This window comes from Lycorma delicatula, chromosome 8 (assembly GCF_047948215.1).
Source record: "Lycorma delicatula isolate Av1 chromosome 8, ASM4794821v1, whole genome shotgun sequence".
Classification (NCBI taxonomy): domain Eukaryota; kingdom Metazoa; phylum Arthropoda; class Insecta; order Hemiptera; family Fulgoridae; genus Lycorma; species Lycorma delicatula.
In genome coordinates this window covers 71,818,833-71,846,111 of record NC_134462.1, presented here as the reverse complement: position 1 = coordinate 71,846,111, position 27,279 = coordinate 71,818,833, and the positions used below count along the sequence as shown (strand labels likewise).

General features: G+C 28.0%; 2 protein-coding genes across 2 annotated transcripts in view; both read right to left on the bottom strand.

The window, feature by feature from the left end:
- Dhc16F (Dynein heavy chain at 16F) overlaps positions 1-2,364 on the bottom strand; it is a 149,275-nt gene extending 146,911 nt beyond the window's left edge. The window contains exons 1-2 of the mRNA XM_075373265.1: positions 2,268-2,364; positions 1,573-1,722 (exon numbers count right to left, since the gene is read on the bottom strand). Of these exons, the coding sequence (XP_075229380.1) occupies positions 1,573-1,722; positions 2,268-2,360 (243 nt within the window). The 5' untranslated portion in view covers positions 2,361-2,364. The remainder of the gene's footprint in view (positions 1-1,572; positions 1,723-2,267) is intronic.
- A 509-nt stretch (positions 2,365-2,873) lies between these two features.
- Positions 2,874-27,279, bottom strand: part of LOC142329479 (dynein axonemal heavy chain 6-like) — a 57,122-nt gene continuing 32,716 nt past the window's right edge. Inside the window, exons 8-16 of the mRNA XM_075374149.1 lie at positions 25,546-25,690; positions 21,383-21,622; positions 15,900-16,047; positions 15,651-15,753; positions 13,507-13,684; positions 8,821-8,987; positions 6,620-6,846; positions 3,742-3,916; positions 2,874-3,021 (exon numbers count right to left, since the gene is read on the bottom strand). Coding sequence (XP_075230264.1) covers positions 2,874-3,021; positions 3,742-3,916; positions 6,620-6,846; positions 8,821-8,987; positions 13,507-13,684; positions 15,651-15,753; positions 15,900-16,047; positions 21,383-21,622; positions 25,546-25,690 — 1,531 coding nt within the window. The remainder of the gene's footprint in view (positions 3,022-3,741; positions 3,917-6,619; positions 6,847-8,820; positions 8,988-13,506; positions 13,685-15,650; positions 15,754-15,899; positions 16,048-21,382; positions 21,623-25,545; positions 25,691-27,279) is intronic.

Sequence of the window (27,279 nt, the reverse complement as noted above, 5' to 3'; positions counted from 1 at the left end):
ATGTTCTCAGTAAATCACATGTCAGACCGGCAACAAGTGGATATGCATTATCAGGCATCAGGATGATGCTGTCAGTCAGCCACCCAAATTGCCGATTTTGAATGATGCGCTGTAACTTACGTAGAGTTTCGCAGTAGGCTTCTACATTTATAGTTGTTCCATGTGCCATCAAATCAATCGGCAGTATGCTAAACTGATCTCAAATGTGGCCATCAGTTTGCATCCAAATGGCTGTGGCTTGGCTGTTGGTCTGGTTGGTGATTGAGGTGACACCATTTTCAGACGTTCCTTTCATTCATTACATTATCACCGTACAGAGCAACCAATGTAATTTCAGCCAACTTAATGGTTTTGATGGTTTAAAAAACATATGACTCTACGTATTTCAGTCTGTGGCAACATCAATTTTTCTATTCATTTTATAATGTATTAACTCACACGTAATCAAAGGTACTACAACGAGACAACTTACAGACAACAATATAGTGTGTACATTACAAGCACGGCCATGAATGACACAGGTTCACCAACCTTAAGGAAATAAATTTTGCAGTGGTCTTTAATTTAGAGATATCGCTCGTAATTTTAATTTACTAATGAATATAACCAGAGTAACAGTAATATATACATACAAGCACACAGCCTCTATAATAATAACAATTCATGGCAACTGTACATACGAATAAGTTAACAAAACATTCTACTAAACAGCACAAATATGTAATGTATGAGTTATGAGTAATGTTAACTATGATGAGTTAACATAAGCTGATGGTGACTAATTACAGGTTGAGCCTTGCCCAACAATAAGCCAAACATAATACACTGCACAATTAAAAAGCTTTTACTAAACAAAGCACTCCTGAAATGGAATACAACATGCAACACTTTACTGCAACCAATAAGTACCATTAAACCTTTCAACTGTAAATAATTAAAATAAGTACTGTTACTTCCAGCATGAAAAGCTCAACATTAATTTATTTTATATTTGAAATATTAATTTATTTTATAACTGAAAATTTCTACTACTAGAAAATACCAGAAGGGTAAAAACAAAATAGTTGAACACACATAGTTCTCAGAATAACAGAATAAAAAAGCAGAGAGGAATTTAACTGATCTGAACAGAAAGGAAAAAATGTTGCAAGTAAATAAAAAAGTAAAGATAAAAGAATGAAGAAAATGTCAAAAAATAAAATGAAATTATTTTAAAATGCAGTAGTATTTAAACTACTTGTCAATAATAATTCAACCTAAAATTACATTCAAAATATTATCTCCAATGATACATCTCAATGTTATGTTTTTGAAGCTTATAATAATAAAGGAGAAGTAATAAAGTGACTAAAATTTGCTTTTTGTAAAAACTGTCAATATTGTAGAAAGTAGCATGGCTTAAGTAGAATAACTTAATAAACACAAAACTGCTGCTTAATGAATAAGAAAACTCATATAACCTCAGTACCGCAAATCAATTTGAGTTAAAATGGTGATAAACTAAAAATTCAGAGCATAAATTACCTACAACTTATCCTAAATATATAAGTAAAACAAGCTGGTATTACTAACTAATGATTCATCTCTGAGAAGCCCAACTTCTTCCATCAATAAGTCAATGTCCCTATTGATTTGTTCATTAAAATTTCCAATAATTTTTTCCCTCTGATTTGTTACAGTTTCAACAGTATTATGTAAATTTGTTAATATATCTGCCAAACCCTGAAATAATAAAATTTCATGTAATTGGATTAACATAAAGATAAATTCAACGATTAACTCATAAAGATGAATTTTGTCCATTATTTAAAAATCCACTATCATTAACACAGTTTTTCTAAAATTACAGTCACGGTAACAGAAAACTAAAAACATAACTTGTAACTTACAGAAAGAAGTATTAAACCAGTAATCAAATACTTTGGCAAATTATAGTATTAATATAAATAATTATATTATTAATTACTTACTGATGTAAAATAATATTGCTATATAACAAATAACACGATGTCATTGAATTATTACGATCATGTTAATTTATATAATTTTGTATAAATTATATTATTTATAGCATTGTTAGATTGTTATGTTAAGGTAAAGTTTTACTTTCTTAATGTTATATATAGTATTAAATGAACCTGTAATCAGTGGAAAAATAAATAGATTATTATTACTGTTTCATATTTTACCGACCACTGATCCAATTTATAGTAAGTAAGCTGTCAATTTTTATAAAACACATATAAGATAACTAAATTAATACATACATAATAGTTGGCAATATCTTCTGATGCAACAGGAATACTGAACTCTTCAACAACATCATACAATTCCTTACAGTATTCAAGCTGATCATCCATTTGTTCAATCTGTAAAACAAATTAAAATACTTATAAAATATTTTATTTACTATAAAACTGAATAAGTATTATTATTTAATATTTAAATAAGTATTACATTATTGGTATTATGATTAAGGTATAATAAATTTACATTAAATTGTGGTTTATTTATATGTGAATTAATAATTTATTACCCTTGAAGTAAGGTAAATTAGCTAATCAATAAATCAGGTAAAAATTAAATATATTAAATTAATTAATATAATTAATAAAATAATAAATTCCTTATTGCTAATTTTTTTATTTATTAAATATTAAACATATAATTTTATATGACACAAGAGCAAATTGAGTAACTTTCGACATTCTGTTTTATTAAATGAAAAATAAAAACAAACATAATACAGAATATATTGTACATCTCATTAATACTGTACAATTTGGCCTAGAAATGTCCATTACTCCTTCACTACATGAAATTATTTTATTCAAGTTATTATTCAAGGTATCCATACAATTAGCAGTTAAATGTTACAAATAAATACTGACCCTTGCAGTAATTTTATCCAAAAAGTTCAAATATTCAACATAATGTAACGTAGTTCTTGGTTCAATTTCTAAATAAGCACTGGCATCTTGACCTTCAGCAATCAGTGCATCCAATAGGTCTTTACCAATACTGAAAAAAAATGTTTATGAATTATGTTACTTTGTATTATATGTGTATATTTGCAATAGACAATTTATAAAAAAAACACATCAGATTGAAATAAAAAGGGTCTTTATGTAATTGCTAAAACCATTTACTGGATTCTGCATGATCAATAGCTTGTTTGCAAAAAAAAAAGTACATCACATAAGAGTTAATTTTACTAAGTCAATTATATTAAAATGTATATCAAACATCAACATATGCAAGCTTAATGAGTACACAACCATTTTTTGGTACATTAATTTTTTTTTTGTTTTTGTTTTGAGACCACCATTAGGTATTGCTTCAGAGGATGAGATGAATAATTTGTAGCGTGTGTGATAATTAAAATTTCCCGTGTGACCGGGATTTAAATTAAAATTTAGTGCAAATTCTGTATACATGATATTTTGGTAGAATTGCTGAAAAAACCCATCAGTTAAAAATATTATTTAAAAGAGGTTTTATTTCTTAAAGTGTGTCAATGAATTACTTATTTCATAATGCCATAATTTCTCACTAATTTGCCAAAACCCAATTTGAATATTATTTAAGACAAATGGCATCAAACATTGGAATATTAATGTACCAATATTTGTTATACTTTTTTTGCATTAATACCAAAGTTGTTACTAAACTTCCCAGTTACAAAAGAAAATAGATACACAAATAAAATATTATAAAATTAAAATCTGAATTACGACTTACCAGGGTAAAGTAATTTTTATTAATTCAATGAGACGATCAGGAGATGGCATAAGAGTTTTTTTAAATTCAATTAAAATTAGGTAAATCAATCCAAGAGGTTGTACATCCACAATTTTTTCAATTGTTGCTCTTTCATTATTATATTTAATTAAATATGAGCGAAAAGTTTCAAGAACTAAAACATTAATAAAAAATGTTTTTACTTTAAAACTGTAATTTTAATAGATTAAAAGCATAATAATGTATATGGAATGATAATATAAAAGAAAAAGAAATTTACGTAAAAATATAATTCAAGAAGGAAGCAAAACTAAAACGTAACAACTTTTTCATCATTCCTTGTTAAAGCTATCTAGTACTATTTTTAAAATTCTTTTACAAAGATTTCCTAAAAAGAATTAATTTTTGTAACTAGGATAATAATAAAAACTTAGCTCAGTAGCTCCTGACATTAAAAGTTGGATTAATCTCAAAATCACAAATTGAAGTCAAGCAACACATAAGACTAGAAAAATCTGGTTTAGAATGAAAATACACATATATTGCTTGATACTGTATCATTCTGCTGTTAATAAAAATGTTTCAACATCATCATCTATATCCAGAAAGCTAAACTTTAAATATTCTTTTACAGAAAATAGATTTTATCCTTTTAATTCATGTCGGCCAAATTTTTAAAAAAATCTGAATTAAAGTTGAGAATACAAATCTGTTCTATGCCTATCTCAAGTTTTTTCTATCCAGACACAGTAGTACTGCTGAAAATTGAAATAATAATAATAATAAAAGCCTGTGAAATATAATGGTAAAATCACCAGTACTAATAAATCTATACTATTATATAATAAAGAGGAAGAGGGTTTTTTGCTTGTTCAGCTTAAGCAAAAAACTACTTCATCAATCACAACAAAATTTTTACTCATGTTTCTTGGCATAACTGAGAAATTTTTTTGATATATTTCATCTCAAAAATTCTCGAAAAAAAAATATATGTAAAGTAGTGGAGATTTGCCAGTTAAAGCACAAACTTTAATGAACTGTGAGCCTCTATAACTGTGTGAGCTGCATTTGAACTGAATGATTCAAATCAATCAAATGATATTACAAAAATAATAGAATTAAATTTATGTTAAATAAAATAATATTAAATAAATTTCTATTGAACAATGAGCTTCCCATGGGGACTGGCATGTGAGGCTAGAGTGGTGAGGTATGCAAGCACCTTGCGGGAGGCTAGACTGATCAGTTGGTAACAAACGGGATATCCCTGGGGCACTGTTTTGAGAGGTGTGATGGGGTGCTCTTATAATAACTCTGCAAAAAATTGTCCATTTTGAAAATTCAAACAGGGTATTTTGTTAATAGGTTGAAGGCTAACTTTTCCACGCATCAAGTACACTCTCAATCAAACAGATTACAGTTATTCGGAAATGTTGTTATATCTTCACAACCAATCTGCCAATTTTCAAAATTCAAATGGGTTTTTGCTAGATATTTTTCAATATATATATATATATATTTATATGTAGTTTGTTTATTTGTTTTCGCATCACATGAGAACCAACCAACAAATTGCTTTCAAATTTGCAGGAAACATTTGTGTTATCCCAGGAAAAGTTCAATCATAGACCAAAGATCTTAGCTCCCTTGAAGGTTAAGATGTTAACGATATTCATTTTTCCTTCATCCCAAGGAGGGTGAAGTTGTAAATTAGATATTCATTATGGAAAGAATAGATTAATCCTTTTACTTCATTATAGTTCTGCCACTATGGCAAAGAAATAAGTTATGAATTTTTTGTTGTTGAAGGCGAGTGTCCTTTATTTATCATAGTTACTATTATTTTGTCTTTTGCAATTTAGTTTCTTTTTTAAGTAAGTCTGAATAATTTAATTGTTATTTATCAGTATTATTCTCACAACCATGAGGGTAATAAACAATGAGGAGGTACAGGGGCAGGAGCCATTTGTGTAGATGGGAATGGCAACCAAAGCAAGATCTATGGGTGTCCAGGGTGCCAGTACCACTGGAAAATTGGGAATGGAAAACAAAGTGAGCTCTGTGGCTCTGAGGTAGGAATACCTCAGTAACTGCAGGGCTTGCCTAGGTCAACCTGCACCCAAAGGATACAGGTTCTGGCTAGACAGGCTGGCTAGTTAATTTATATTTTAAAAGTAACAGTAGTGCTAGCTTTACCCAACAGATATTTCACTCACTTACTTGGTTTTTGAACAACTGCCAAATAGGAAATTTGGAGAGTTTAACAAGCACAGAGGGTCACTACCTCTCTAACACCCAATAAAAAGTAGCAGTTCAACTAACTATTAGGAGATCCCATTATAAAGGCACAGATGGAACCAGGGCTAACCCAATTCCTATCAATTTGTTGCATATGACTAACAAATTGTTATTTTCATCTTTAGAAAGAAAAGAATCTGTTCATTTTGTAAAAATAATAAACAATGTAATCAAAATTGCATGATTTCTACAACTTTTTTCTTAAGAACCATAATAAGATGAAAACCACAATTCACAATCAAAATGTTGATGTAACTCCTATGAGTTATACCTACCTACACATACCTTTCAAATAAGCATCAATCACGTTTATACTCAAGTTATGATCTCACTACCTTTATAATAAAATTCATGGTAATTATGATATGAACTCGCAGGTAGCGTTCAAGGTTTCTTTTGCTACCTGCATTAAGGATAAATATGTTGAATAAAATTGTATACATAATTTTCAATTGACAAATATTATTATTAAATTAAATATAAGTTTATCAGCTGAAAATAACATCCTGTTGAATATAAACATAACAGAATAGTAACATAATTCCTATGCAAAATGGTTATTAAAAAACTGAAATTTGACCTTTTTCATTTGTGATGACAACAGGATCCAAATTTTCATTTATACAAAAGCTTTCATGTACAGGAGTAAATCGTTTTATATAAAACTTAACTACTTTTAAATTTTCCTCTATTAAGTGTAATATCTCTTTTTCAATATTCTGTGATTCTATATCAGTTGATAAAACATGTTCTAAAGAAACACCATAACCTATTTGCCTTTCTTCTTGTAAACCACAAAATGTTGGCCTATGAAACATAAAAAAAGATATAATAATAATAATAAACAAATATTATTATTACTTTATGTAATAATAATATTATTAATTGATAAAAGATTTTCTAAATATTTAATGTCATATATTTTTCTTTTTGATAAAAAAATAATTTATAATTACTGTTTTAATAATAATCTAATCTAAAATAATTACATTTTAATAAATAATTACATTTCTAAATGTAATTAAAGTAATTACATTTTAATTTTAGCTCAGATTTAAAAGTTGACTTCCATAAGTTTAATTACATTACTGGTCCAGAATCTCAACTAGTAATATACATTTTTGCTAATTCATTTTTTTTTAATTCCCTGACATTGATCTAACTCTGTTACAATTACATATTTAAACAATAACTAGTAACAATTACACAGCAAAAGATATAAGCTTATTGTAATACAAAGAAAGCAATTATTAGATCATATGATTCAAAGTGAGAAAACTGATGAGAAAAAGTTTTTGGATGCACTCATTTTGAAATACAATAAACTTATACTTCCACTTGTTCAGCTATCCTGCTGGTCATTATTTTATCGATTATTATTTAAATGTAATAACACACATGAAAACATATCTATAACTAATTACTTTTTTTAATATCATATTCTAAAACTCCAGAGCATTTGGAAAGTCACTGTGCAGTATGCATTACAATTATGTGGTGCATTCTGTTCTTTTGGCATGAGTTGCTCAGTAATAAACCAAGAAGTCAATTGTTAAATTGTGAATGAACATGCTTGTTTTGTTTCATGTTGTTTCGTTTATCGGAATTAATAGTTGTGAGAAACAACCATTTTATGATAGAGGAATACACAATGATTTTTCTCATTGAATACATATTTTGTGAAGGTACTGATTTAGTGAAGGACAAGTTTTCTGAAAAGTTTCCAGAAGCACAAGTTTTCAAGCCGTAAGAAGCTGCTTGATATTCTGGATGCTGTGGTTGAAAGTCCATCAAAGTCAATATGTAAGTTAGCACAGCAGTAAGACATTGGACTTGGTACCGCTCATAAAGCTGTAAGAAATGAACTAAAACCTTTCCCATGCAAAATGTGTGTTCAAGAACTGATGATACCTGCAGATCATGCCAAGAAACTATATTATTGTCAATGGTTTAAATATTTTATTGACCAAAATTCTGTAGGTACCCTCGAAATTACATTTTTTTTAATAGATTAAGCATGGTTTCTTAATAGGGTATATTAATTCACAAAATACATGAATGTTGTTGATAACTAACCCCCATGAATTACATGACCAAAAATTGGAGTCTGGGTCGGCGTGAGTGAAACATGCATATGGGTCTATTTTTCAAAGTACAGTTTTTGAAAATTAATAGTGATCATTTAAAGTTAATAGTGATCATTTAAAGTTAATAGTGATCATTATTATGCTGTTTTAACAAGGTTCATTAGTCAGTTAACATAAGCGGAAATCAATCACGGTTAGTTTCAGCAAGATGGTGCCACACCGCACACAGCTAACAAGTTAATGAATTTTTTACAAAATGTCTTCGAAGAATGAATCATATCGTGGGATTATAGCCTGCAAAATCACCCGATCTGATCCCAGATTATGTTCCGTAAGGGGGGGAGGGCAGCAAAACAAGTAGTATATCGCAATACAGACCACGCATGAATGATGAACTAAAAAACGCAATTAACAGCTTATGTATGAGACATTTCAGTACATCAGCTGGTTAATGTGTTTGAAAACAGACTAAAACGTGTGCAGTGTTGTATTGATGTTGAAGGAGGTTATTTTCAACACCTTTAATAAACTATTCCAGTTATTGTAATATCAGTTTCTATAAAATAAAAATACAAAGTAATAATTTAAAAAGTTTCATCATTACACTTCCATAATTCCAGTGTACAGCATCTTTCCGAATGCACTATATAACAGAACAACAAAAGAGAAAAAATAATAAATTAAAAATACTAACTGAGTAAATATATGAAAATATGGATCACTAGTATATATACGTATAGCATTAATAGTTTCATTCCACATTTTCATTATTCGATTAGCTCCATTCAAGAATTCAGTCTTACTTGGTTCAAGATAAAATCCTACTGTATTCGCATATAACATACAAATAAACATCGGGTGCTGGAAACAATATCACAAAATTTGATTAGTTTTTATTCTGTAAAACATAAAAATATCCTACAATATAATAAATTAACATAGTTTTATGTGTGTATGACAACATACTTTCATAAATATACGAATAGATAGAGTTTATTAAGTGTATTTTTTTCATTCACTCAACTATATAACTCAGAATCAGCAAAAACATAAATAAAACTTTTATAAATATTTTTTTTCCTATTCAGACATTTTAAATCATTCAAATCGAGAATGATGAAATAATGTTTAAAGATGGGACATGGAGTAGCACTTAAAAGGGCTGATTGAACTGTTATACATTACATTATCATTAACAAACTATCTTCCACGCATAATATGTTGCTGGGTTTTAATTAATAATTCACCCTGGTTATGAGGAATTATTTGCCCACTCTTCTCTTGACAGAATGCTTAAAATTTACTACAATATAAAATATGTGTGAAACGTAAATCAGCATATTATTATTATTATTATTATTATCATCTACCCTGAAGCAGGTCCCTTGTATAATGTTCCTCTCCATTATTCTCTATTCCCAGACTTTTCATTTCATTCTTCATCTAAGAATGACATCATTCTTCTTTCACCTACACAGATTCCTTCATATTAAAATTAAATTAGCTTTAAAGAACTGCTGAAATGTAAATGTTAAAAGAACATTACATTTAATATGTTCATTTTAATCTTACTGTTTTATGTAAGCAATAATATTAAAAACTATTATAAATGGAAAGTAACAAAATATTAGTGTAAATTTATATGAATGTATTAAAAATAGATATTAATAAAGATGTTAAAAAAGTAAAAAACTTCTTTATATTCAAATAGTATAAGTAAAACTTCTAGATACGCATCTATCTAGAAGAAAATAATTGGGAGTTTGTTGTACTATTTCAATTTTTGTTGTACTATTTCCTACATGATCCTCATTCCTTAATAATGAAGAAGTACACCGGAAGATAGAAACAGAAATTCAACAGTCATCCGAGGAAGAAAGATGAGACCTGCACTGTTTGCTGTTATGCCCTTTTCAGGACTCGCAAAATGTTTGATATTACTAGTAAAAAATTACAATGATCAAATAAAGAGTCAGATTAAAAAGATGAAAGAAGACCAAGAAAACCATTTCACAAGTAGAGAAAGTACAGCTCACACCACGAGAATATCTCCAAAACCCAGATTTCCTTCCTTTACAAATAGTTAATAAGAGCAGGCAATCATCTCCAGTCACCATAAGTAACTACCTCTGCCTAGGAAGAGTACTATACCCATCACAAATCTACAGCCCTACCAAAAAGGCCTGGAAGGGGAATCACATATGGAGAAGTTTTTTGCGACGTTCATGAGAATAACACCAATTAAAATTAAAATCACGCATGATTTTGAAAAGGATCAGAATCCAATTCTAAACTCAGACTTAAAAAGAATATAATCTATAATAGTCATTAAAAATAAACACCCACAATCTAATTAGAAAGACCCAGTAGTAATCAGCAAATCTCCAGTTTCTGCAATAAGAATGGGGATAAAGTATCCTCCAAAACAAGTGCATTATAAGTAAAAATTATTCATCATAATATAGTATAGAGTAATAGTAACAAAGATGGGTAAAATTAAATCTTATTTTATGGTCATGTATGACCATAAGATTGTACTGCGCATAGCTACTCACTGTGCATGATTCTAACTGCATGATCAAGCAAGCAGGAAGGCAGCATATTTTATATATATGTATGATAAAAACGTTTGCTTTTTTTAAATGCCCTCTTTGATATTTTGAAGTCGATGCCATATACAAAAAATATTTGCAATTATATCTCATGCAATAATTATTTTGTAATCCATATTTCATGCACTTGTAATTCTGTAATCCATATCTCTTGAACTAGTAATTCATTTAAAATTTGGCACCAACCTCAAAAAATAATTTACAAAGATTATATTGAGGGTGTAGTGGGAAAACATTTTTTTTTTTCAGAGTAATTTTTTTTCATCTTTTCAATGCTAAAAAAAAATTTATTTTACTTTTTTTTAATTTTTTAACTTCATCGAACTTCTGATGATGCATTATATATTCAGTTCAATGATGAAACGATTGGTCCAAGATTAAAAGATAATGATGATTTAGTTTCAATATCATCAGTTTGTGCAACATTACAAGTTATAAAGTACTTTAGTATTGTAAAACAAATAATACTACTGTTAATTTTAAACTGGCATGTTATACAGTGTGAAAACATCAAGGCACCACTTCTTTGAATAAAGCTGTAGTTGATCTTAGAAAGAAAAATTTTACCGAAGCACAAGTTTATGTCACTCTTAATAGAGTCAAAACATTAGAGAGCTTGTATTAGCGTGATTTAAAACCAAATAGATTACTTATTAAACGTGATGAAAAAGCATTAAGAGATTAAGAAAAGTGTAATATTTATTTTTAAAAAACTCTTGCAGAGTTCTGTGCAAGAAAACAGAATTTTTTTTCTTTTGAGAAAGAATCAACTCATTCTAATCAAAAATTTTAAAAAAACCACTCAACCCTACACACAAGTATCTCTCTTTTTCTCTCTTTTTTCATGTTTAGCCTCCGGTAACTAACGTTTAGATAATTCTTCAGAGGATGAATGAAGATGATATGTATGAGTGTAAATGAAGTGTAGTCTTGTACATTCTCAGTTCGACCATTCCTGAGATGTGTGGTTAATTGAAACCCAACCACCAAAGAACACCGGTAGTATCCACGATCTAGTATTCAAATCCGTGTAAAAATAACTGGCTTTACTAGGACTTGAACGCTGTAACTCTCGACTTTCCAAATCAGCTGATTTGGGAAGACGCGTTAACCTACTAGACCAACCCGATGGGTTATACACAAGTATCAAGCACAGTCAACATAACTCTCTTAGATAAAAAATACATACCCAGTCATCGTGACTGTCGAAGTAGGTAATGGCTACCTGAATATGCCGAATAATATTGCAATAGATACTGCAGACAAAGAAACTTCAATATTCCAATTTACAACATCATAACAAATCACACTTCTAACTTGCCTTACACAAATTTTTTCGACCTTAAAAGTGAGCTTAACTCAAGAATGATTTAACCAATCTTCATCAAATTTTCACATGCACAACTTCAGATGCATTACTAGAGCACACCTAAATTTCAATGAATTTAATCTAGTAGTTTTGGAGGTTTTCAAGTCATAAAATTTTATGGATACACCTATAAATAATTATATAAAGAAATCACAGTTAAGTGAACGGTACTTTTGTACTCCTCATATCTCAAAACATATATAAAATTCACTTTCACCCCCTTCCAATTCCACCAGGTGATCGAAAATACCATACTTTTCTTCAAAAAGTTATAAAAAGATTACAAGAATTGTAAATGTTGTTGTAAATAAATAACTTCTTTCTTATTTCAATAAATAAATAATTTCATGATGTATAATAAATAAAAAAACTAACATAAATTGAACTGACTTTTTAATAATTATATTTCTATTACCTATATCTACAAGCTTAAATTTTTTAATGACTTCAGTACTAGAGAAATACTCAACCAATGTAAAATAAACTTTGAAGGAACCAACTGGATATCATCACCTTTCAAATAAGATCAAATACATTGATATTCGTCCAGCCATTCAAGAGTAAACAATGTATAATGTAAAAAAGCAAATATTAATATCAAACTGAGAACTTCCTTTTTTGTGAAAGTTTGTTAAAAACTGAAGTTACATGAAAAAATAAAGAAGCTCCTGGAAGAACCAACTATACATTTTCAAGTAGTTACACCAACAAAAACAAAACTTACACTAGGCCCAATGATTTCTCCATCAATAATCAATCTAACCTAAGTAAAGTAGTTAAAAGAATCTGACAAAAAAAATTATAATATTCAGAAATGTTTATTTTATCACTTTATTCCAGTCACTGTTGAACACTTATCAACCTTACTTTATAATTTTTATCTTTGTGAGTCATAATGAATATTTTTTTTAAATTATGCTACTTAGCATGTCACTTTACTTTAGCATGTACAACCAAACTGAGTCCTGTTATGTTGACTAGTTCATATTCATTTCAAAAACAATATATTTACTCAATTTATACATAATCATTAATCATTTTATTTATTTACACATTGCTTTTTTAAAATACTTTATTTTTTTGGTGCTAACTTTTTTCTTATAGAATATTTACAAGGTCTTCTTTTCATGGAAACAAATAAAAGAGCCTATTAGCTCAGTATTCTTTAAAAATGCATGTAGTTTTCACTGAAATACTTAATTTCGAGAGAATAAATTAAATGAACACATTGTATAAATGCAAAGTATTATGGGGTGTTATAAAGACCATTTCTATAATTAAAATAAAAATAGCAGGCAATTCAATTATCCACATGAATAGAATTTTGATTAAAAAAAAGTTCTACTGTTTACTTACACCAGAAATAATGACACAATAATAATAATCAATAAAAAATTACTTTAGGTGGATTCTGACGAGGTTCTTCAAAGGTGGAACACAAATCATTATCAGTTAATCCTTCTATTATAGGTAAATGTTGATAATGTTTATTAATGATTGCAAAAAAATCTCTTACAGAATTCTTTATAATTGTGTGAAATAAAGTATGAATCATTATATCACATACCATAATAAACCTGCAAAAGATTATAAATTTCAACATTAAATCAAGATTTATTTTGTACAAATTTTATATATATATTATGCAAGTGCAGGCATCAACTGCTGTGGACATTAGCCCAATGGATTGGTAGCACATGAAAAGATGCCACGCTTAATCAGAATTTGAACCCACAACCTCCGCATGAAATGCAGAATGCTGTTCTGCACGAAATACAGAACTCAGCCAAGGAGGTTGACATTTTGTACAAAGAAGTAAACAAAAGTTTCTACTGTTTCTATAAATTTTAAAAAATTTCTAAAATATTTCAAAATTTGTTTTACAAGATGTATTTCATAATCAAAACAAATATTGCATGTGATTAATACTTATACAACAAAACAACATTAGTAAAACAGAATCTTAAAATCACAGCCAAAAGCAAAACAATAACTTTTTTGACTGGCTTATTTATATGCTAGTACTCAAATTAATTACATTTCTGTTAAGTACAGTGGCTTGAGCCATTGACTAAATTCAGTCTCTAACTTATTAATTCCAGAAATTAAAAAAAAAATGTTAGTAAGGGCAAGAAGTACTGTATATACAGTTTTATGAAGTTGATACTGAAAATCAACAAATTGCTATACTTTTATCTGTATTCCAGATATTATGGGAGCAACAATTATACCCATTTCACATAACACATGTAAAAAGAGTTATTACCACCAGATTTTGGTAAATGGATAAAATTCTATCAATAGTTAAATAGAAAGAGTGAACATTATCCCGATTTCCTAAGTAATATTCTAATTACTGATGAATCCTCTTTTACAGGAAATGGCATTGTAAATTATTGAAATACTCACATTTTTTACTTTATCAATTTTACTTATCACTTTACTTCATTAACACTCACACTTTAACAAACACATCTTTTCATTTAATATGCGGTATGGCCTTCTTGTTGATAATCTCATAGCTGCTTATTTCTTAGCATCAAGCCTCAATGGAAAGTGGTACTTGCATTTTTTTGAAAACAAATCTGATGGAAATCTTGGAAGACATTCCACAGTTACTTGTAGATAGAGTGTAGATGGGGTTTTTCAATGGTGGCACACCTGCTCACTACTATCATAATGTGATTAATCATTTACTTAAATAACACATTTTGTTAAGCAATGGGTTGGTCGAAACAGAGCAGTAAAATGGCCACCTCGATCTCCCTATCTCATGCCAGCAGACTTTTTCCTTTGGAGCTGGATGAAGTTGTTAGTCTATTCTGCTTGTATTGGCACACAAGAAAAATTGAGACATCATATAACAGAAGCTGTTGCTACTATTAGTAGTAACAATGATTAGACGTGTCTGGCTATCATGGATTCACAGAGCTGAACTATGCATTTAACAGAATGGCAGCCACATTGAACAACTGCTTTGATAAAATGTTTGCAGCTTTATCAAGTAACCACTTTGATATTTAAAATTTTTTTTAGAAAAAACAAAGTATGTGATGTTTATTTTTTTAAATCTATTTTTTATTCATTTTTTCAGTTATTGATTTATTTTCTATTTGTTTCCATTTATATTATGTTGTTCAAACATTGATGAAAATTGTTCTGTTTAAAATCTTATCACTTTACCGATCAAGTTTATGAGTTTTGTTTCTGAATAAAGTCAAATTTCTCAAATTTACGTAATTTTAATAGATGTTATTTACATCAATTTTCTCTCAGAATTAAATTCTCTCAAAGTTAGCTAGAAATTTTTATTAGCTACAAATTAACAAGTAATGGATTCTGTATTTAAAAATCAACCCACAGAACAATGAAACGAAAAGAATAACAGCAGTATTAGTTAAGCATTAACCCACCATTCCATACAAATACTCCTAACAAATAATGTTTTCTGATGTTATACACACAATTGTTTCTTTGATTATAAAGAACTTGTTTTACTGGAAAGGATTTATACCAGATTTCTAACAAATAAAAAGTACACACCTTGAAAGTCTAGTACATGCTTTTCTTTTATTTAATCTGTCAACATATGACATACGGTACCTTCCATCTCTTGAAGTTTTGATTCCTTTCACAGCTATGGTACCTGTCAAAATGATAGAACCAAATTATTATTATCATAATTACTAAAATTATCATTGCAATTTTATACAAAATTTGTACATGAAAAAATATAGAAAATACTAAATAACTACAGTAAAGGAAGTGATGATAAAAAAATAAAAAACTTACCAACAAGATCTGAAGGTATTCTTAGATTATTATCATCTGGTGTAAAACCTAAAGCAAACAATGCACCAAGGCAAGCAACATGTATAATATCCTTAACAAGTTCACGAAATTCTAGAATGTGCTCATATACAACGTTTTTTTTATCAATCTATAAAAACAAATAATAATTATCTAAAATAACATTTATATAAATTTTATACAAGAAAATTTTAATAATATAAAAAAATGAAGTATTCAACCAAACTGAAAAAAATTTAATTAAAAAATGAGAATTTAAAAATGTAAAACTACTGCTTCTGATTTATATACAGTAAATTTAAAATAACTGAAAGAGAAAAAAAAAATTGAATACATTCCAATCCCTTATGATTGGGCATAGAGGATATCATTTTAAAATGTAAACTTTTTTAAATTACAAAAATACTTTTTGAACATTTTATTAACAAATGTTTAAAGTAAAATAAAAATATTTTATTATAAAATATTAAACTTATTTTAAAATTTTTTGGTCATATATTTTTGACTGTCTTCAGAGACTTATAAAGAAGGTGTTTGTTGTTGCTGGCAGTTTTTTTTTTTTTAATTAAAAAATAACTGAACATTTTTAATTATCCAGCAACAGAGATATTTAGTGGACAAGTGGTTGGCAGCATTGTGTTTCACATAACCTCTTCTATAACCACATGTTCTCGAACTGTTGATATCTCATTTATTTTTGAGTTTTTGTTATTTGAGTGCAACATGCAAGTGTTAGTAGTGATTTTTGTAATGTGTGATTTTCAGGAGCAATGATACAATGTAAAATTTTGCATGAAACTGGGAAAACTTTCAGACATGTTTCAACTCTTGAAACAAGCTTACATAGATGATGCTCTAGGTCACGCTCAATGTTATGAATGGTTTTCATGATTTTAAAGTGGTCGTCAGTCAATTGAAGATGACCCTTGACCAGGAAGGCCTTTGACTTCAACTTATGACACCCACGTTCAGAAAATCAACCATCTGGAGCACGCAAATTGCCAACTGACTGTCAGAGAACTTGCAGAAGAGGTTAGCATCTAAATTGGATCAATCCAAAATCATAGCAAAATCACAGATGATCAAAAAATAACCTAATTCTGTACTGCAGTTCAGTATTTACTTGCACTATTATATTAAGGTATAAAAGTAAATTTAAAAAATAGAGTACATTACACTACTATGTATTTGGAAAAAGTAATATCCAAAAGTTTATTCATGATACTTATTAACATAACAAATTTTCACGACCACTAACACTGTATGCAAATAGACTGTCCATACAGTAGTCTAAGTATTAACTGTTTTAAACTACAATAGCTAATGAGAAAAAATGCATAAACATTAAAATAACAAAATTAATAAATTGTGCATTTTACTCTTTCAGAAATTTTTTACATAAGATAACTGAAAGCAATTTCCTTTAATTGTTTTTTAGTTTGTGTAGCATAGGTTTACACAATGTACTACCATCCTATCATATCCACAATGAACTATAGTACAGCATTATATTCAAAACAAGTACACATTCAAGTAGCAAATGAATAAAGAAGTAAAACCTATTATAGAAAAATGAAAAAGTTTTAAATTTTTAGCTTCATTATAAGCTTTTAAAACTTTATTTTCTCTGAGAGGCATTGAGAGTTGACTGTATATTCAGAATATGGTTGAGATGTGTCTGTTCAATTTTTGTGTATTAAAATATTTCATAATTTTCAAGAATGTTATGATGAGATTTTTTTTATAAATGTGTAGAATAAGAAACTTATCAATGTTGGTAGATTAGTGATTGGCAAATGGGTGTTTGATAGTTTGTAAATATTGACTATGTTGCTATGAAGAGCTTTCAAGTGTTCATTTATTTTTGGATGAAGTTGCATCCTGTCTGACCAAAACAGAAGCTTTTTTTAACAGTTATATATTGAACATATATATATATTTTTTTAACATATATATATTGAACTATTTCAACAAACTCGATCAATCTAAGTACAGAACAATAAATTAAGTAGGATGACATTTACCTTATTCTATCATATGTACAAAAATGTTTTTGCGAATTTCTTGCATGCTCAGTTGTAATCCATTTTTTTAAATTGCTTACATCAGAATATTATCATAATATTAACATTATCAATAATAATAATTTTTTTTTTTTTTTTTTTTTTATAAAATACAATAAAAGCTTTGTTAATTTTTTTAAAAGTATAAATTATAAAAATCAGTAATTTGAAGTTAAACTGAAATTAAAATTAATTTCATTTAAAAAATTTTTAACATTTCAAAATGTTTTAAAAATAAAAAATAAAAAATAAAAAATATAGAAATATGACTTCAATTGATACAAATATTAAAATTAAAAATTAATTAAACAATAAATAAATAGGTTAAAATAGAATAAATATATGTGTGGTCTGGTTAGCTAGTGTTACATTACTCTACAGATTTAAAATAAATTGAATTACACATAACAGCGTCTGATAAAGTACTGCCATCTACTCCAGCTTTTATAATTGTGTCATCCTCTTACTTTATTTTTAGGTTGATCAAATTAAATCTACTTTTATATTTATATATATTAAATCAAAAACTTTAAATTTGCTCTAAAATGTCTAAACCACTATTATTTGCATTCATATTATATTTTTTGATTTCTAATATTTCCAAATTTGTTAGAATATCAGAATATTAAATGTTTATGATTTATTAAGATGGGTAGAAACATTAGAGAACCCGTTTTCCATTTTAAAAAACATTTTAGATGTTATAAAAATGGAAAACAGGGTTTCTCTATTTCTGACCACCTTAATAAATAATAAACATTCAATATATGATATTCAGACAAATTTTGAAATATTAGAAATCAAAAAATACAATATGAATGCAAATAATAGGACATCTTAGAGAGATTTTATATATATAAATTTTATAAAAGTAGATTTAATTTGACAAACTACAAACAAAGTATGGGATGACATGATTATAAAAGCTGCAATAGATGGCAGCACTTTTTCAGATATTGTTAATGTATAATTCAATCTATTTCAAATCTGTACATTAATGCCATGGCTAGCCAGATCACATATATATTTATTCTATTTTAACCTATTTATTTATTAATTTTTAATTTTAATATGTGTCAACTGACATCATATTCTATATATGTAATTTAATTTTTGATTTTAAATTTTAAAAAAAATATTTATTTTTATTTCAATTTTTAACTTTAATTTGACTTTTATAATTTAAGAACATTTAAGTTTTTATTGTATTTTATAAAAAAGAGAAAAAAATTTTATTATTCTTGATAATGTGATAATGTTTATGTGTAATATGTAGTTTGACGTGAACAATTTAAAAAATGGATTACAACTGAGGATGCGAGAAATTGGGGATGATTTTTTTTTTTATTTGGTATTTGTGTTCTGTGTTTAATTCTTTTTACAGTTGAGAAGGCTATATTGTAATCCAATTTTTTTCCACATTTGTTTGCTATTTTCTGTAAGTTGTTAATTATGATTTATCTTCTGTTCATCTTTGTTTTTACTCTTTTATTTATTTTGTATAGAATTAAATACTGACCAACATACAATAAACAAGATGCTTCAAAGATTAAACTGACCAACATACATTAAACAAGATGCTTCAAAGATTAATTCAGTCAGAAAAAGTTCAAACAGAAGATAAAATGTTCACATCAACAAAAGAAAAAACAACACCTTCACAACTATTATATAACTTATATACATAAAAAAAATTAAGAAAGTAAGGAACATCAAATATGTTCCCTATCTTTTACCAGATAGTACCAACATATCAGTTTATATAAAATTTTAAATTTTAACTACATTAATTTTATTAATTATAATTTATATAAATATATAAAGATGAATGTTTGTCTGTCTGTATGTCTCTTATGCCTTCCTAAACCATTCATCCGATAGTGATGAAACTATGGGGAATGGTTGGACGCATGCCAGGGAAGGTTTCTGAATTAGTTTGGACCTGCTAGGTGGCACTGGTGTCGAGATATTTTGAAAAATTGTACTTATGGTCCGATTTGCCTCATATTCAGAACATATGTTACTTACATGGAAACTATTATCTCTGCAAAAAATGAACCGACTAGATGGCGCTGGGGTTGAGATATTTAGAGAAATTTTATTTATGGACCGATTTGGTTCATATTCAGAATACGAATATTAGTTACACGAAAAGAAATATTTTTGCAAAAACTATATCCGCTAGGTGGGGCCGGTGTCGAGCCGGTTTGTATATTTGTATAAACAAATATACAAACAGACTTTTTTATTCTATATATACAAAAAAATTCTATATATATAAAAGGCATGTTGGTATGTGTGTCCGCTAAAGACCAAAAAACTAATGGACTGATTTACACGCAGGCAAAAGGGAAAAAGGGGAAAATTGAAAACGCGAAAAGGTGGAAAGAGAAAAGGGTAAAAAGGAAACTGGGAGAGGGATGTGGGAGAAGGGTGAAAGGGAGAAGTTGGAAAGGGAAAAGGGGAAGGAGAATAAGTGAAAGGTAAAATTTGTAAAGTTCAGTTTTTTAATTTTTTTATCAAATTTTCAATTGTGTTCATTTAAACGCGCTTGCGCGCGCTCTCTCTCTCTCACTCTCTCACTTTATATATATATAATATAATATAATATAATATACATATATATAGCAATAGCGAAGCATTGCCGGGTCTGCTAGTTATTTAATATATTCAAAAATAAAATCATTGATTCCATAATTAAAAAACTGCCTTAATAAAACATAATATCAGATGCCTCTAAGAAATCAAAGTCTTCTGATATCATCTTTGACATTCTTAAGAAACAACATGTAATTATTTACATCAGTACATTAAGGATTTTGTAATATTTCATACTAAATATAAATATTGAACAGAATGCTATAAAATGCACACACACACTGCGTGTACACAAATACACACCCATACATTAACCTCAATTTCTGAAACAACTGTTACAAAACACATTCACAAAGTAACTGTTATTTATTCTAAAAACTGCTTAATAAAAATAACAAAAATAAAAATATCAAATTTTTACAGTTCAATGAGATCAAAAACCAAAAATAAAGTGTCACTTTTACACAAAAATAATATTCTTTTTACAACAAAAATACATTACTTAAAAAAAATAACACTGTACTAGAATGAACATACACAATTCAAATCTTCAAATCAATTACACTTTTCAACCAGATTCTATATTTGTGTTCGCCTAAATCAGATAAATACCACTGATGTATTAACTAACATAAAAACAGCAACACTTACGTCATGAAGTGAGTTTTAAAATAAAATATATTTTAGTTTGTCATTTCAGAAGTTGACAGTTTTAAACAGAATTCACCAACAATGATATGAACAAAAGTAGCATAATAATTAAAACTACCATAATAAAAGGTCACATCATAAAATCACTATCACCTGTGCATCTAAAAATTCTTGAAGTTCAAGTTTTTCTATAAAAGTAGCATCAATAAATGATGTTGTAACAAGATTAAAACTCAGCTCCTGAATTTCAAGTAAAGCTTTTTGTAAAACTGGATTTGATATGAAAAGAAGTCTAGATACTGATTGACGGGCAAGATAAAACTTTCTCCATGCTATATTCTTACGCCACATATAAAAACACTTCCAAAGAGGAAACAAAGCAAATGTTTTAATCTGCAATAAGAAAATATAGAATTAAGTAATTTACAATATTTCTAAATGCAAATTACTGGCTTTCAATATTATACAGAAGATAATATTGAAAATCTACTCATGTAATTTATTTATCTACAATTACATGCAATCCAATAACGCATTAATGGATCAAACTGATATAGATCAACAACAAGGCTAACTAATATTTTAAGATGGGAGATAACAGATTTAAAATTGTTCAGTTTAAATTTTTAATGATTATATAAACAATGTAATTTACATTTACAATGGTCAACAAAGTTTAGTTTTTTGTTTAATAAATGAGAGCGAATAATGGCTGTTTCTTACAGTATTTTTTATGCTGATTTCATATATGTTAATGGATTTTTTCAATTGGGCTCTGTTTTTTGTAATTGAAATTTAATTTGAAACAAAAAATTTATGGTGAATATAATATGATAATATATTACAAGTATTTTGTACCAACCTAAAACCAATTTCTTTTGGTTTTTCTGCTGTAAGTAGATCCCTCGTTAGATTCCAACAATTGTCAGCTAACATTTTTGGATTCCATCTTCCCTGGTGTTGTGTTTCCATTGCAAATATCTTCTGCTGAAAGCATTTTCCATGTACATCAGTGATAGCGCCGAGATTGTTGGGGAAAAAATCCAATGTGACTAAGAAATGGATTTTGAGTGACATGTTACAACACCCAAGTTCCTTGTAGTTTTGAAGGAGTTTACTCACAAGTTCTCTGAAGTTATTGGCCTTATGGTTTCCAAGGAAGTTGTTTACCACATTTTGAAATGAGTTCCATGCAGCAACCTCCAAGTCATTAAAACATTCTTCAAATGCCAGATCACTCATTAGTTTTCTTATTCGTGGCCCAACAAATGCATCTTCCTTTATTTTAGCATCGCTTATATTAGGGAATTTGTTTTTTTAACTGAAACCCTGAACAATTATGATCCATTGCTTTAACAAAATTGTTCAATAAACTTAGCTTAATGTGTAGTAGCAGAAGATAAACTTTTTCTAGTTTTACCAATACCCGACTGATAAAATTCTTCTCTCCTACAGTTCCTCTCTCTTTGGCCACTGCCCTTTTATGTAATAGTTTTTCCTATCCCTGCTATCCCAATCGGACAAAAAGCAACAGAACTTACAGTAACCAAGCTGCGGTACAAGTAAAACCGCTATTACTTTCAGATCTCCACAAATATGCCATAAATATTTCTCATACTGTATCCTGCTCAATACAAGTTTCATAAGATTCCTTCATGTGGACAGCGCATGCTAATGGTATTGATGGGTATTTATTTTCAACGTGAAGTAGAACAGCTTTCAAAAACTAAGCTTTGACAAGTCAAAAAAAGTTCATCCTTTCATCAGAATGATACATATGTCCCAAAACTTCTACTAACAGTCCAATCATTACAGTAAACTAAGTTTTCATACCGAGAGAAGAAATGTTCAAATTCTTACTATCACAGAAAGCAGTTGCTTTAATGTTTGATTGTAAAAGATGCCATCCCATCAGTCTTTATGCAATATTTCTACTTGATTCTTGATAAATTTAGAACACTAACCATATAATTAAATAGGGTTCAGTATATCCACTTTCTAAAAAGTATGGATCATCTCTTTCTTCATTGCCTGAAAAGTCAGCACAAGATTCTACATTTTCATCTTCATCTATGTTTCATGTTTCTGGTGATAATGGAATTGGAAGTTCTTGGCTATCTGGCATTGGCCACATAGCAGAGGGAATGTCAGGGTATTTAACAGACTAAGTCTAGACTTTAGCTGTTATCCCAGATATTTTTATTACACAAAAATAAGTCTGTGGTGTGATCCTTCGGTTCTCTTCAAACCATTGGAATTGCAAATGACATGTGACGAGATCCATTTGGCAAACCAGTCAACAATATTGCACAAAAAGCACAGTAAATATGAGGAGCCCAAGATTTGTCCTGATCACTGAATTTACATCCAAAATACAGTTCATATGACTTTTTTATCAGTGGAGTTATATTTCTTTTCTGAGACTTCAACGTTATCTCACCACAGATGCAGCAGACATTTTTTGGGTGATTAATCAACTGAGACTGTTAATGCATTACAAAAACTAATATTGTTTAAAAAGAAACACTTTATAAACACACTAATTTAATAAACATATTTTACTGAAAAACATATACTTGCAAATATGAAAGCCAGCTACAAAACTAAATGTTACACACACACAAGGACTCACACTTGAATGTGAATTAAAAATATTTCTTTAGTCTGCATGATAGTTTATAAGTAAATATAATAACGACAGAGATAACTAATGAATGGATGTTATGTTAATAGCAAGATTATGAAAATAGAATTAATGAGTCACATTCTTATTCATTTAATTAGTTTGTAAATAATGAACATGATGACTAATGTCTAACAAATCAACGTGACAATATTTAGTTAATTTAGATAATATAATAAAATACGTTCACAAAATGCTATGTTTTATAGAGTTCATCCATGATACTACCTGAAAATAAGAATGGTAATTACAAAAAAATATGCCTGGTAGAAGAATTCAGCATGAAAGAATCAGCAAGAAAAATACTATAAAATCAGTTATTCACTCTCATTTAACAAAATCATTGTTGATCAGTGTTATCAGTGAAAATAACAGAAAAAGTCAATACCTTCACGTGTTTACTTCATTTTAATTTACTTCTCTATTGTAAAAATTATGAAGCAGTTTTTTAAGAAAATGACACCCTAGTCATAAAATGTTGTCTGACGACAAACAAGGGTCATTGCAAAAAGTAGGCCTAAACCAATATGGTGGCCATCTTGGTTTTTTCATTATCATGGTTTCTGATTAAAATCACTCATTTTAGCAATTTTAATCAGAAAATTTGATTTTGTTATCAAAAAAGTCATGATAATAAAAAAAAATAAGAAGGCCACCATATTGGTTTAGACCTACTTTTTGCAATAACCCTACTTTGTCATCGGATTTTTACGACTAAGCTAAGCGTTTTGATCACAAAAGAATGCTTCAAAATTTTTATAATTAACACAATTCGATAAATCTAATAATTCCTAAGCTATTTAAGATTAAGAAAATTTGAAACAACTGTCATTTTGAAATTTGTCAACGAATAGTATCATTACTTTTTTCCTATTAAAAAATGTTGGTTTAAAATAAAGTACAAAATTTTATTGCGTTATCTCCAACCTTTCTTGAAAAATAATTATTTTCTTAAAAAATACAAAATGGCGGGAAGACAGAAAAATATGCGTTTTCAGATCTATGTTCATTGGATATTATTTTCTTCAGTATGTAGAGTAATATGTATGTAAAGTAGAATCACTTCCTAGAGTTTGGCCTCATCTTTAAAGGACACCTGTATATTTCTTATTTTTGCGTATTATCTACATACTTCAACCACTTCTAATTTTCACTACCATTAATTGTGTATATTATTAAAATGCTACTCTCACCAAGACTTTACCACAATTCTACTTGATCTGTCTAGGCAGCTGGTGAGGCAGTTCCTTTCTTTTATTTATTGACAATACATTTAACATAACTGTTCTTAACATGACCTACATATATATAATCCATAATTAAATACTGATCTGAATAAAACATTTATTTACTCATATTTAACAAATACTCAAGCTCTACAAATGACATGGCAGCTTAATTTTTCTTTAGTCAGTCTGCCCCTAATTTCTAATAACAGTTATTTTTTTGAACTACATTAGTTTCCAAAAAATATTCTCCATCTTGTGTTATATTATTCTACAACTGTTCTTTTTTAATACTTTGGATGCATACAATATTAAAGTAATTTTAGAGTACTTGTTATTTAACTGCTACCTGCTCCTACAAATTAATTTATCAATAAAAAAAACAAATCACAAATAATATTGTATACCTTAATTAAACACAAATAATTATCATAGCTTTTTTCCCACTCATCCAATGGAGTAAACTGCATTTCACCAGACTGATGATAAGTTACACCATGTTTACTGATAGTCAAAAAATTCTTTTTATTAATCTGTTGATAAGGTACAACTCTGTAACAAAAAATAATTGACAAAAATGTAACTGTAATTAATAATATATGACAATATTATACAGAAATAGAATTATCATTCAAACGCTATTTAATATTTCTCTAATGTTTAAGTATTTTTAAGTATTATAATATTTAACTATTTAATATCTAGGAGCAAACAATCATGCAATTATCTAAAAAAAATCTACTGACAATGCAATTGATATTAACATAATTTTGTTACATATTTCATAAGTAAAACTAAAAAAAAAGAATAAAATTAATTTTTTTATTGTTAGAACTTGTTAAAAGTTCATAAAAACAAAGTGCTTGACAAGATTTAAAAAAAACTGCGTGAACACAAGTTCCTGATAAGACTGTATTTCCTTTTATATTCATCTATAATTTGAGCCTGCTACTGATACAACACAGTTTTCTGTTTTAATCAACCCTTTTTCCCTGATAACATGACCTAGCTTTTGTATCCTAAATTGTTTTGATAAAGCTTCTATTTCTTTTACTCTTTTCTTCATTTTCCTATTTGCCAGCTCACTTTATAATTATATTTAAATGCAAGTACTTATATCTTATTTGTTCAATTTTTTCCTTATTTTGTGTAGACACTCAATCTCTATTTATCTTCTTTGTACATTACATTTTATTTTCCTAACATTCATTTTCATACCGTATTTTGTCATAATGTCTTCTAACTTATGTTTAATCATGTGTTGAATACTCTTTCCTTTACCTCCTAAAAAAACTAGTTAATCTGCAAACATTATATAATTTCTTTTCCTTCTTCCTATGACGATCCGTTAATGCTCTTCTTTTGATCATATTTCCAAAAAAATACAAATTAAACAAGGTTAAGCAGCATCCCTTATAACATCCCTTGTGCTTCTTCTCTTCCTGAATATATATTGTTTTTCTCATCATTTTCTCTTCTTTTTGTAGTATTAAGTTCAGAATTCATAGAAGAATCTTCAATAAATGTAAATTAAACATGACGTGATTTTTATAATACTATTTAGCAATAGGCTAAAAATTTAGTATCATGCATTATTGAAAATGCTTATGTATAAAATTTATGTAAAAAATTATTGAAAATTGTTATGTAAAAAAATTTCTGTTTAAAGTTTTTTTGTTACAATTAGTTATGCAGATAAAACTTCCTCTTGAAAATAAAAAAACAATCACTAAAATTTGATGAAGGATAAGGCATGATATTTAATATTAATTTTTCCTCAGTTTATCACATTTGACTCAAAAAAAATTATTTTAATTAGATTTTTTTAACATACAATAATTTTAATAAGCTACTTATTACAAAACACAACTAATTATTTAATAAAAACATCACCGTTTGAGAATTACTAACTACTAACCTTATTGCTACTAGTAATATGTACTAGAAAGATATTTTCTCACAATTATATTTTAACAGTTTGTGATAAAAGTCTAGACTGTCCAGTTTTTAAAAGTATGTAAAATGAAAAAAAGATGCACCACTTAAGGGTGTTAAAACCCAAGTAAAAAAAGCCACTATTCTCTTTACTTGAATTTGAAGCTGAAATTCATTATATCATAGGATAGTACCAGCAATAATAG